Source organism: Pimephales promelas, chromosome 13 (genome assembly GCF_988280905.1).
Source record: "Pimephales promelas chromosome 13, fPimPro1.hap1.1, whole genome shotgun sequence".
Classification (NCBI taxonomy): domain Eukaryota; kingdom Metazoa; phylum Chordata; class Actinopteri; order Cypriniformes; family Leuciscidae; genus Pimephales; species Pimephales promelas.
In genome coordinates this window covers 34,365,189-34,377,332 of record NC_142781.1, presented here as the reverse complement: position 1 = coordinate 34,377,332, position 12,144 = coordinate 34,365,189, and the positions used below count along the sequence as shown (strand labels likewise).

General features: G+C 33.9%; 1 protein-coding gene across 1 annotated transcript; it reads left to right on the top strand.

The window, feature by feature from the left end:
• Positions 1–483: 483 nt before the first annotated feature.
• brox (BRO1 domain and CAAX motif containing) lies at positions 484–12,144 on the top strand. The gene is made up of 13 exons (XM_039690183.2): positions 484–613; positions 1,298–1,404; positions 1,490–1,596; positions 1,773–1,869; positions 2,121–2,216; positions 2,978–3,050; positions 3,208–3,313; positions 4,577–4,666; positions 5,774–5,859; positions 6,108–6,189; positions 7,866–8,016; positions 8,605–8,764; positions 10,305–12,144. The coding sequence occupies exons 2-13, from the start codon at positions 1,304–1,306 to the stop codon at positions 10,389–10,391; spliced, it is 1,236 nt and encodes a 411-aa protein (XP_039546117.1). The 5' UTR covers positions 484–613; positions 1,298–1,303; the 3' UTR covers positions 10,392–12,144.

The window sequence follows — 12,144 nt, the reverse complement described above, 5'->3', positions numbered from 1 at the left end:
AACTAGTAAGTAATTGCGTTAAAAAAAGAAAGTAATTGCGTTATATAAATAATTTTTGCTTTTTTATTCAGCAATCGGATTAATACCACATCCATGTGAATTTGTGAAGAACCACATCCATCCATTTAAATGTTTTACCAGTGTGTATGTGTGTGAGTATACTATATGTAAAGTTGTATATATATATGCATAATACATAATAACTATATACATAATATATATACATAAACACACACACATACACACTGGTATTTGATCCTTTAAAATTTGATTAATGTAATTTTAATTAATTGGATTTATTTACATTTTTTATGTTGTAACTTGCTCTTCCTTGCACCAAGTCATTAAGATTTTTATATGAACAAAAACACAAAAGCATACAAGTTAAAAAAAGAAAGTCTATGATCTCTACTTGCGAATTTAGAAACTGCCAAAACACGTTTTTTTTAATAAATTACGTAAATGGGGGTTTAACTCAATGGGCGTGTTAATGACATCACCACCCGAATCACGTCATACCGGAAGAGTGTTCATTGTTTTGGCGTTTCCTGATCCACATCTTTGGAGTCTCGCTGATTAAAACAACACACATCTGACAGTCGACACATTACTGGTATAAATACATATCTCTTTCATTTAAAACAAGCTTTATAAATCAGTTGTGATATTTGAGCCGGTAGCTGCTGTGTTTGCTAGTGGACTGCTGTTGAACAACGAGTCTCTGACTCGGTTCATTTCTCTCAGATTTTTATTCGCATTATGAACAGCATTGAGATCACAGATCCGCGTTTTTTTCATATGTAGACGACAAAGAATCACCAGTAGATCGTTTTTAACGGGTGTATTGTTTCTCTGTCTGTTTTTATCACATCGAGCTGTTGATAAACAAGGCCGAGATGTCATAAATGGACCTGCCTTCTCAAATGACTCAGTTCATACAGCACTTGAACCAATGATCTTTTGATCGGATCCCATAAGTGTTACTTCTTTTGTAAATTAAATGCACTGCGTATTAATAGATGTGAGATGTGCTCAGAGATTTAGCTGCCCATAACTTTTCAATCTGAATGGAAATGTCAGTGTTAATACCATCTGTGTTGATTCTGTTGTATAGAAAATCACATAAGGTCTAGTTTAGTTAATTGGACGTGTTTCTCGAGAATAATTCTACTCAACCAGTTGTTCCCTACTGGTCATGATCCAGATTTTTATGTGGTGACTTAGTACCGTATTAAAATAGCAAATGGATTGTATTAATAAATCAGAAACTACTAATAATAGTGTCTTTCTTGTTCAGGTCACCATGACTCACTGGTTCCACCGAAACCCTCTGAAATCCACAGCGCCCGTGTCCTTCAACCTGTACGGTGTGGCGTCCAGTCCTGCTGCCAATAAGATCTGCAAGTGAGGATTTAATTCTGTTATTACTGTATATTAATTTTGTGGGCCACTGTATTTTTATGACGTACATGTAAAACCTGTGTTTCAGTGACCTGAGAACGACGCGGGCCAGACTTCTGGACATGTTCACCGATGCCACATGTACCCCAGAGATTATGAAGAAATCCAGTGATGAATATTTCGCTCTTTTACAGGGTTTGTGAATTATTATTTCCTCTTGTGGTTCTGGTCAGATATTTCCATGTTGCTCATGCTGTTTTGATTCATTTGCATTCATGTTGCTCACAAGCATCTTATTGTTGTTGTTTTGTTGGCATTGTAAAAAAAAAAAAAAAAAAAAATCTGCTTTCTATTTTTTTTAATGCACAAAGGATTCATTTTGCCGCTGGATGGAACCACACAAGAGAGCAAGCTCCGGTTCATCCAGAACTTCAAATGGACTGACACTTTACAGGGAAATATTGCAAGGTAACTATCATACAATGTGGTTCAGTAAAGTCGGCGTCCTGCAACTGAACCTGTATTTTCTTATTTTCTTGTGTAGTTTTGTTCATGGTTTTTGAGAATGAAAGCAGGTGACGTGTTCATGTTGACATCATCGATCTGATGTGATGAGCTCCTACCAAATGACAGATGAATCTGAACTAAGATACCATGTTTGATTGGACTAAATCTATTGACTAAAATGACCCCATTAAAAGATGTTTTGCATTTTTCAGTGCGCAGCAGGATGCGATCTTTGAGCTGGTGTCTATGGCGTTTAATGTCGCCATCTGGTACACCAAGTTTGCCTCACGACTGGCTGGAAAGGAGAAGTAAGTTCTCTTGAATAATTGATTATGATTGGTCAGTGATGACATTCTGTGATAAGGTATTAATTTCTATACTTTGTAAAATAAAACCATGGCAAAAATAAAATCCTTTGGAGAAGTTCAAAATAGTTTTGAAAAAATTTCCCACATAGTTCTGCCAATTTAATTTCTCTCCTGTGTTGGTATTCTTAGCTAAAATTAAACTATTAAAAATTATATATTTTTATTTTAAATGATATAAAATATAAATATTAGATGAAAAGCTTAAATTAATAAAAGAAAATAAGCTAAAATAGAAATAAATAAAAGCTAAATAGAATTTTAAAAAGCTAATAAAAAATGATAAAAGTACATAAAACTTTAACTAAAATATAAAACAAAAAAATAATTTATATATATATATATATATATATATATACAGTATGAAAATATAAAAAATAAAAGTTAATAATAATTATAAATAATAAAACATACTAGAATAGTGTAAAAAATACTAAAATAACAGAAAAGTTTCTTGGATCACTGCTCTTTTTCTTCCTACATAAATTATTTTTAATTTCAAAATCAATATTTAATTTATTCATATTCAGTAGCCTTTTAATAATTGAGATTATGCACTGTAAACTAGTCATTATTACTGACTGACTGCACATCGCCTCAGTCTGTAAAATATAGTATTTATTAGTGTAAATAACTTCTGTCTGGGTTTTTATTATAATTTCATTAAAGGCATTTTTTACAAGTTTTTGTTTTTTACATTGTAGCGTCACAGAGGACGAGGCCAAAGACGTTCACAAGAGTTTGAAAACCGCTGCTGGGATATTTAAAACCCTCAAGGTAAAATGTGCCTGACTTATTTAGTGGCGAGTTAAAGCAGAAAGACTTGATTTGAGTGCCTAAACCCCCCTTAACATGGTAAAACCATTGTAATGCATGGTCGTGGGTGTCTTACTGTTTGATTCATGGTGATATTTGACTTCCTCTTTCCTGTCAGGAGACTCATATTCCTCGGCTCATCACTCCAGCGGAGAAGGGCCGAGACCTGGAGCCTCGAGTCATTGACACATACATTGTGCAGAGTCAGGCCGAGGCTCAGGAGGGTAAAACATGCCTCCGTTTACTCTGAGTTTACAGTGTGTTTGTGATACTTTACACTATGAAATTGAAAAAAGTGCAATACAAACAAATGGGGTGTGCGATATTGACAAATAAATGATTTCTCGATAGCGATTATTAGACGATATTTTACTGAGTGTGTTTATTCTGTTTGGCAGGTTTGACTGTCGTGGATATTCTTCATTTTTTCCAATATGGTTCAATTGATTTTTACCTTTTAAAGCAAATTTTTTTTAAACCTAATTCAATTGTCAATTTCATAAATTTAATCAAAATCAATTCTAAAAATAAGACACAATATGGCTGTTACCAATCACATGATATCAGTATCAACAAAAGTAATCTTTGCAGTATTGATATTTTCAGATATTCCAGAATATTGATATTTAAAATTATTTAAAACAAGAAAAGATACTTTAAATGTGAAACTGTAAGCGCCAGTAGGTGGCAGCAAGTCACTGTTAATGAGCGAATCATTGAGATTCTTGATACTTGATAATGTCAAATCACACATCGTTAAAACAACGAACAAATACGATATATATCGCAGACATACACCCCTACATACAAATCAAACTAGTTCAAATCTGAATGATAAACTCTCTCCAGACTAGGTCTTTATAAAAACCTTCTGATTCTGGAAGTGAGTTGTTGTTTTGATGCTTACATGGACAAATGTTAAAATACCAGCTATTAACAAATTTTATTGTCCTCGATTTAAGGAACTCTCTTTTTGAATCAATTCAGTTAAAAAATCCTGATATATTTTGGAAATATGAAGGGGAGATTTTGCGCTGGCTGTTTGAAAATGATGGCAAAATGTATTGAAAAGTCTTGGGCCTGACCCGTATTCATAAAGAATCTTAAAGGAGTAGTTCACTTTTAAAAAAACTTTTGCTGATAATTTACTCACCCCCATGTCATCCAAGATGTCCATGTCTTTCTTTCTTCAGTCGAAAAGAAATGAAGGTTTTTGATGAAAACATTCCAGGATTTTCTCCATATAATGGACTTCAATGGGGACCAAACGTTTCAAGGCCCAAATGAGAGTTTCAAAGCAGCTTTAAACGACACCAGACGATGAATAAGCGTCTTATTTATTTATATATTCATGTGGTTGTGACTATTGATGATGTGTGTATTGTCAGATGAAACATAACAGGCTCTTTGTGAATATTTGGATTGCTGTGATATTTTAATCAGGATTGGTCATTCCGAATAAAATAATCAAGTGTGTGTGTTTTCAGTGACCATTGCCAGAGCCATCGAGCTGAAGCACAACGCCTCCCTCATCGCAGCGCTGGCGTTCGAAACCGCGAACTTCTACCAAAAGGCCGGTAGGTTTACTACTGACTCTGTTTAATCAACATTTCTCTGTTTAAATGGACAGTTCACTCAATAATGAAAATTATCATCATTAACCTATCCCTTGAATTGTTCCAAACCTGGATACGTTTCTTTCTTCTGCTGAACATAAAAGAAGATATTTTGAAGAATGTTTATAATCAGACAGTTGTTGGACCCCATTGACTTCTATTGTAGGAAAATAATACTGTATAGAAGTCTTCCGTCAACTCACATTCTTTAAAATGTCTTCTTTTATGTTCAGAAGACCAAAACGAAAGGGTGAGTAAATGATGACAGCATTTTCATTTTCGGGTGAGCTATCCCTTTAATTCTGCATTATAATTGGCAAATGTGGGGGTGAATATTTATTGTTATATATACAAAAGTTTGGGATAATTTAGAAAGAAATTAAATGGATCAAAAGTGACACTGTAGACATTTGTAACGTTACAAATGATTTATATTTCAAATAAATGCCATTCTTTTGAACTTTCTATTCATCAAAGTATCCTGAAAATTAATATTGTTTTCCACAAAAATTATTTAAATATTGATAATAATCAGAAATGTTTCTTGAGCATCAAATCGTCATATTAGAATGATTTCTGAATTATCAGTAATTCAGCTTTGAACTCAGGAATAAATTACATTTTAATATATATTCACATAGAAAACAGTTCTCAACTCACAATATTACTGTTTTTACTGTAATGCTAACTACATAACTTGAAATAACAATACTTATACAGCATTTATTAACCTTAATGTTAATTTCAACATTTATTAATGCATTAATGTATCTGTTAAGATTAATAAATGCACTATGAACAGACATAAACGAATTGCTCATGCTTGTTGTGCTTAGTTACCATATAATCTTATCCTTATAATCTTAATTTATAAGAATATATCTAAAAATTGTCATCTTAACCCCAAAAAATACACATTGATGTGAATGTAAATAATGATATTATGTTATAAAGTCCAGCTGGACACATGAGAGCTTTTGTTCAGAGATATTAATTAAATACTTCAGAGAGCCTTATAATAAAATATTATGCATTATTTAGAAGATTATTCTTCATATTATTTTTCAGATCACACTCTGAACACTTTGGATCCAGAATGCAGCAGTAAATGGAAGAAATACCTGCAGCTGAAGCAACACTTCTACATGGCTTATGTGAGTCTGTGATCGTTTTCAGATGTTTACCCAAAATTAAAAAAAAACACCATAAATGGATAGACAAAACTTTATAACATTTAAAGCCAGTGATCTAACATTTATAATAAATAAAAATGAGGACCTGAGTCCTCTGTGCCCACATTGCAGGATTAAGGGCTGTAAAGTGAATACGGTTTGAGGGCTACTCAACATTTGGCAACACTAGTGCAGTAAATATGTTCCTGTTTGATTGATTTGATTGGCAGGCACACTGCTATCACGGACAGACTCTTCTTGCGAGTGATAAATGTGGAGAGGCCATCAGATCCCTGCAGGAGGCGGAGAAATGTACGCAAAGAGAAATCCCACATTAAAGTATCAGACGTTTCAGTCAATTATGATGTACAGTTGGGTATTTTAGTGGACATATTTTGGTGACACTTATCAAGTTCAAAAGTTGTACTTTGAACTAACATTTTCATTAACAAGGTAAAAATATATCGCTCGTTGTTCTTTTAATGCATTGACTGATGATAACAAATATTGTAATGTTACCCATATTTTATATTTAGTTATTTTTAGCATTGATAGTAAAACTAATTTTATCCTGTAATAGTAAACACTCTTAATTCTTCGTCATAATTGGCTGAAAAGGTTGAATGTATTTTTGCAAAATGATGCTGTAATGACTTGTAGTTTCTGAATATTTAGAGGTTTTAACTCTTTCCCTGCCAGCGTTTTAAAAAAAAAATTTCACAAACGTTTCTTGGCCCCAAGAATATTTACTTGTATGATTATCTGAACATGCAATATATCAAAAAGATGCATGCATGCATGCATTCGTTTATCAACACTTGAATGTGGGTAACTTTCATTGAAGGAGTAGTTCACTTTTGAAAAAACTTTTGCTGATAATTTACTCACCCCCATGTCATCCAAGATGTCCATGTCTTTCTTTCCTCAGTCGAAAAGAAATTAAGGTTTTTGATGAAAACATTCCAGCATTTTTCTCCATATAATGAACTTCAATGGGGACCAAACGGTTAAAGATCCAAAAGACAGTTTCAGTGCAAACTGCAAACTGTTCAAAGGGCTTTAAACGATTCCAGACGATGAATAAGGGTCTTATCAAGCGAAACAATCACTCATTTAATAAATAAATAACAAAGTTTAAGTTTTATAAGCTCAAATGGTTGCCTTGCTCTGTTCTGTGATGCGCATTCGTGACTCTCCTGTTCGAAGTCGTTCATTAAAATGAACGAATCCTTTTCCGAGTCATTTGGTTCATTCAACGAACAAATTGATTTGGGAAAAAGATTTGTCAGATCACAGAACAGAGCAAGGCAACCATTTGAGCTTATGAAACTTAAACTTTATTAATAATTTATTAAATGAGCTCTTTCACTTGATAAGACCCTTATTCATCGTCTGGAATCGTTTAAAGCCCTTTGAACAGTTTGCAGTTTGAACTGAAACTGTCTTTTGGACCTTGAACCGTTTGGACCCCATTGAAGTCCATTATACGGAGAAAATCCTGGAATGTTTTCATCAAAAACCTTAATTTCTTTTCGACTGAAGATAGAAAGACGTGGACATCTTGGATAACATGGGGGTGAGTAAATTATCAGCAAAAGTTTTTTCAAAAGTGAACTACTCCTTTAAAAAAACAACATTTTGAGCAAAAATCTGAAAAAAAAAATCATGTTTTTGTCAAAGACTACATCCAAATTAGATTCAGAACGCTGATTAAAACACAGATGGAGTAGATAGTAGTCCTGTAACTCGGGGGTCGACATTTCTTTCAGTAACATTTAAATGGGGTTTGATCGTGTACATATGCGTAAGGAATGCTTCTATCACTTGTTTCTGCTTGTGTTTTGATCAGGAGATTCGTTAATCTTTCATTAGATGTGTAATAACAGTGAAAACACGGAAAGCCGGAAAATTCCGTCAATGGCGGGGAAAGAGTTAATAGTTATATGACATGTGTGAAATCCTTCTTTTAATGGTTGTAATGGCGGCAGGTTACTCGCGCGCTGAAGCCTTGTGTAAAGAGTACCGTCAGACGAAGGGTCCCGGCAGCACCGCCAAACCCTCGGAGCAGCTCTTCTTTAAGAAACTGGGCTCGTTCATCAAAAACACCCTGGAGAAATGCCAGAGAGAGAACGGCTTCATGTGAGTCAGCAAACACATCCAGAGATAATATAAAGGGCTCCTATTGTGCTTTTTCACATGTTCATCTTTCTTTAGTGTGTAATGTTGATGGTTTTTATATCTATAGCTATATCAGTGTCAGTGTTTCTGAACTCCTGAAACGCCTCCATTGTAGTCTTGAGTTTCTTCACACGCCACAATATTCCTCATTATAATAATTCAGAATAAAAGGGGCGGGGCCTGGTTGAGTTAGTTAGTAGTGTGTTAAACTGGCTGGTATGGTGAGAGCGGGACATTTCCCAAACACACTCGACCAATCACAACACACTGATCCAGACGACCAATCAGAGCACAGTGTGCTTTTCAGAAGGAGGAGCTTCATAGAGACAGGAACTAAACAGAGCGTTACTGACAGACTGGGAAGACTGGGAACAATGTCAAATTTGTGAAAAATATGGTGTTTTTGAAAAAAATCGAGCATGAAAACCTATTTTAGTAGGGTTAACTCTGTAAAAGGGTATAATCGGTCCTCTTTAACACTCGTTTTAACAGTATGATTAAAAAAAGCTTCCTTAAACTAATTTTTCACGGCTGAATTTCTGTGTCAAGTTACTTTCACAAGGTTCCCGCTGAAGCTCCTGCTCTGGAGTTGAAGGCTAGCTATGGTTTGGCTGAACCGACTCCGTTTGAGCTCCCGGCTCTCAGCGCTCAGTGCACACCTGAAGTCTATGCCACCTTTGACCTTACCAGAGGACCGAAAGACGACAAGGTGAGATCATCTTTCCATCTTAATATATATATATATATATATATATGTGTGTGTGTGTGTGTGTGTGTGTGTGTGTGTGTGTGTGTGTGTGTGTGTGTGTGTCATAAAAGAAGATCATTTGAGAATTGTCTCAGAATTGTGTTTTTCTTTTTGTTTATCAAATGGTCAATGATCTTCAAAATTTATTAAAAAAAGTCATTCAAGTTTGAAACGATGTGAGTAAGTAAACGATTGTAGAATTTGCATTTTTGGGTGAACTGTCCCTTTTAAAGTACGGAAATATGAAATAATTTTTTTTAACGAAATGATAGTCTAAATAAGAAACTAAAACTTCCAGTAGGTGGTGGTAAAAGTCTAAATAAGTAAGTCATTGAATCATTCATTCATTCGATCCGCCGATTCATTCAGGAGTAAACTAAATGGCTCTCTTTATGAATGAGTCATTGAATCATTCATTCATTCTATTTGCTGATTCATTCAGGAGTGAAGTAAATAGCTCTCTTTATGAATGAGTCATTGAATCATTCATTCATTCGATTCTCTGATTAATTCAGGTGTGAACTAAATGGCTCTCTTCATGAATGAGTCATTGAATCATTAATTTATTCGATTCTCTGATTAATTCAGGAGTAAACTAAATCGCTCTCTTTATGAATGAGGCATTGAATCATTCATTTATTAAATTCTCTGGTTAATTCAGGAGTGAACTAAATTGCTCTCTTTATGAATGGGTCATTGAATCATTCATTCATTCGATTCTCTGATTAATTCAGGAGTGAACTAAATGGCTCTCTTTATGAATGGGTCATTGAATCATTCATTCATTCGATTCTCTGATTAATTCAGGTGTGAACTAAATGGCTCTCTTTATGAATGGGTCATTGAATCATTAATTTATTCGATTCTCTGATTAATTCAGGAGTGAACTAAATCGCTCTCTTCATGAATGAGTCATTGAATCATTAATTTATTCGATTCTCTGATTAATTCAGGAGTGAACTAAACGGCTCTCTTTATGAATGAGGCATTGAATCATTAATTTATTCGATTCTCTGATTAATTCAGGAGTGAACTAAATTGCTCTCTTTATGAATGAGGCATTGAATCATTAATTTATTCGATTCTCTGATTAATTCAGGAGTGAACTAAATGGCTCTCTTTATGAATGAGGCATTGAATCATTAATTTATTCGATTCTCTGATTAATTCAGGAGTGAACTAAATCGCTCTCTTCATGAATGAGGCATTGAATCATTAATTTATGGTTAATTCAGGAGTGAACTAAATTGCTCTCTTTATGAATGAGGCATTGAATCATTGGTTCACTCGATTGATTCGCTCAAAACGCTGATTCGTTCAGAAACGAAGCACTGCTGTGTTACTCTGAGATGCACAACAGTTGTGTTCTGGCTTTATAAGTAATATTTTCATTGGCAGAATTTACCAGTTGCACTTGTTTATTATCGATAGCACTCTGTATCTCTGGACACCAACTATAATAATGTCCCATTTTTTTATATATGTTGTTTCCTCCTCCTAGCCGAAAGCGAAGCATGACGAGGAGATCAAGCCAGTGAAGGAGCCGGACCTGAAGCCACAGACAGACACGGGCTGCGTCGTCTCTTAATGGTGTCGATGGACAGGTGAACGTGATGTCTAGAGGAGTCTGTAATCTTCAATCGCCATTCTCTCCACGCGCAAATATATAACAATATAACATAGTGATATAACAGTGGTCTCTAAGATCTCTTTAAGGTGTTTTAACTACAAACGACAGACGTTCTGATGAAGAATTAATCCTAATAACCCAGACTGAATCTGAATTATGTGATCATTTGATATGCACTTGATTATACCGATTTTATTGAGATATTAATGGTTTATTGGGTCCAATGATTAGAGAATAACTTCTATAGGTCACTGAATTCAATTTTTTTTCTCTTAATGTTTATAATTTGGCTATTCATGTTGAGGCTGATCCATTGTTCAACACAAATGCTAATGTTAAACAGTCTTTAAACTGAGTAAATTTCAAACAGAAATGTCATATTTTACCCTGTCTAAAACTTTTTTAAAACCATTAATCTTCTGTATTAAGACATTGCATAGAAATAATAATATAAGGGCTGTCAAATCAATTAATCGCATCTAACATAAAAGTTAGTGATTTTTTTGTGATATATATATGTATATGTGTGTGTTTGTGTATATATATTATATGAAGAGTTCAGATGCAAAAGCCTCTAAATGCCATTTGAAAATTTCTTCTAGAATGATCATTTTTGATCAAGCTTGTATATTTAAGTTCAGTAATTTCACTTAAATGGCAATGATAATTACCTATTAATTGTTATTTAAGTGAAATTACTGAACTTAAATATACAAGTTTGATAAAAATCATCATTAAAAAAGAAAATTTCAAATGACATTTAGAGGCTTTTGCATCTGAACTCTTCATATGCACACATTACATAAATGCAAAGTTTTGTGTTAGATGTGATCAATCTTAATTAATCTATTTGACAGCCATATATATAAAAATTCTGTCTTAATTTAATAAAGTAGGGGTCTGAATAATAGGCTTAATGCAAAATATAATTTCTTGACTATTATTGTGAACTTCACTAAACAAAAGTGGATATTACCCAGATTATTACCTGTAACTCACTTTTAGCACATGAAATATCTGCTGTATGATCAATATTTGTTCGTGGGAAGAGAGGACAAGCACATGTTAATTTGATGAAAGTGTCCCAGATCAGAGAACTAATGTCTGATTATAATCTCGCCATCTCTAATTTTCAGCTTCAGTGGACGTCGTTTCCATACGTGTACATATTCACAATCATATTTTCATTTGCTTTTGATTTGAAACCTGTCCATAGTTGTGAGGGTTGGACGAACCGCATGTCTCGCTGGTTTTGTGCAGGTTTTATTTGATTGTTATATTGTTTTTGTTATTTTAGAAATTGAAGTTTCTCCACATAAGTTCCACCATCTTTAAGTTATTAATGAAATACGACACTGGTGCTTAGAGGAAGGATTGCACAGAAATGATCTCTAAAAAGCTGCAGGATGTTACAGAAACTGTATTCCGCTTGTTATTTCGCTCCGACATGATTCAGACACATTGAAACTACTTATTAATGGTCAATGATTGTCAGATATTTTGCTGTATATTTATTTAACAGGACGTTCTTCAGCGTTTGGAAAATGACACTCCAAGGGTTGCATTTGGTTTTTGTAATTATTTCTTTTTCCATCTATGCATTCGTATGGATATGTGTTCATCATCGAATATACCCGCCGATTATGATGTCAACATGTAACTCACTGTCATACATTTAATGGTTTTCCCATTAAAATGTGTGTTAACTGTA

Coding starts and splice junctions, on each gene's coding strand:
- brox (XM_039690183.2), top strand. CDS start 1,304: ATGACTCACTGGTTCCACCGAAACCCTCTGAAATCCACAGCGCCCGTG. Junction 5,860..6,107: donor AACACTTCTACATGGCTTAT/GTGAGTCTGTGA, acceptor TTTGATTGGCAG/GCACACTGCTATCACGGACA. Junction 8,765..10,304: donor GAGGACCGAAAGACGACAAG/GTGAGATCATCT, acceptor TCCTCCTCCTAG/CCGAAAGCGAAGCATGACGA.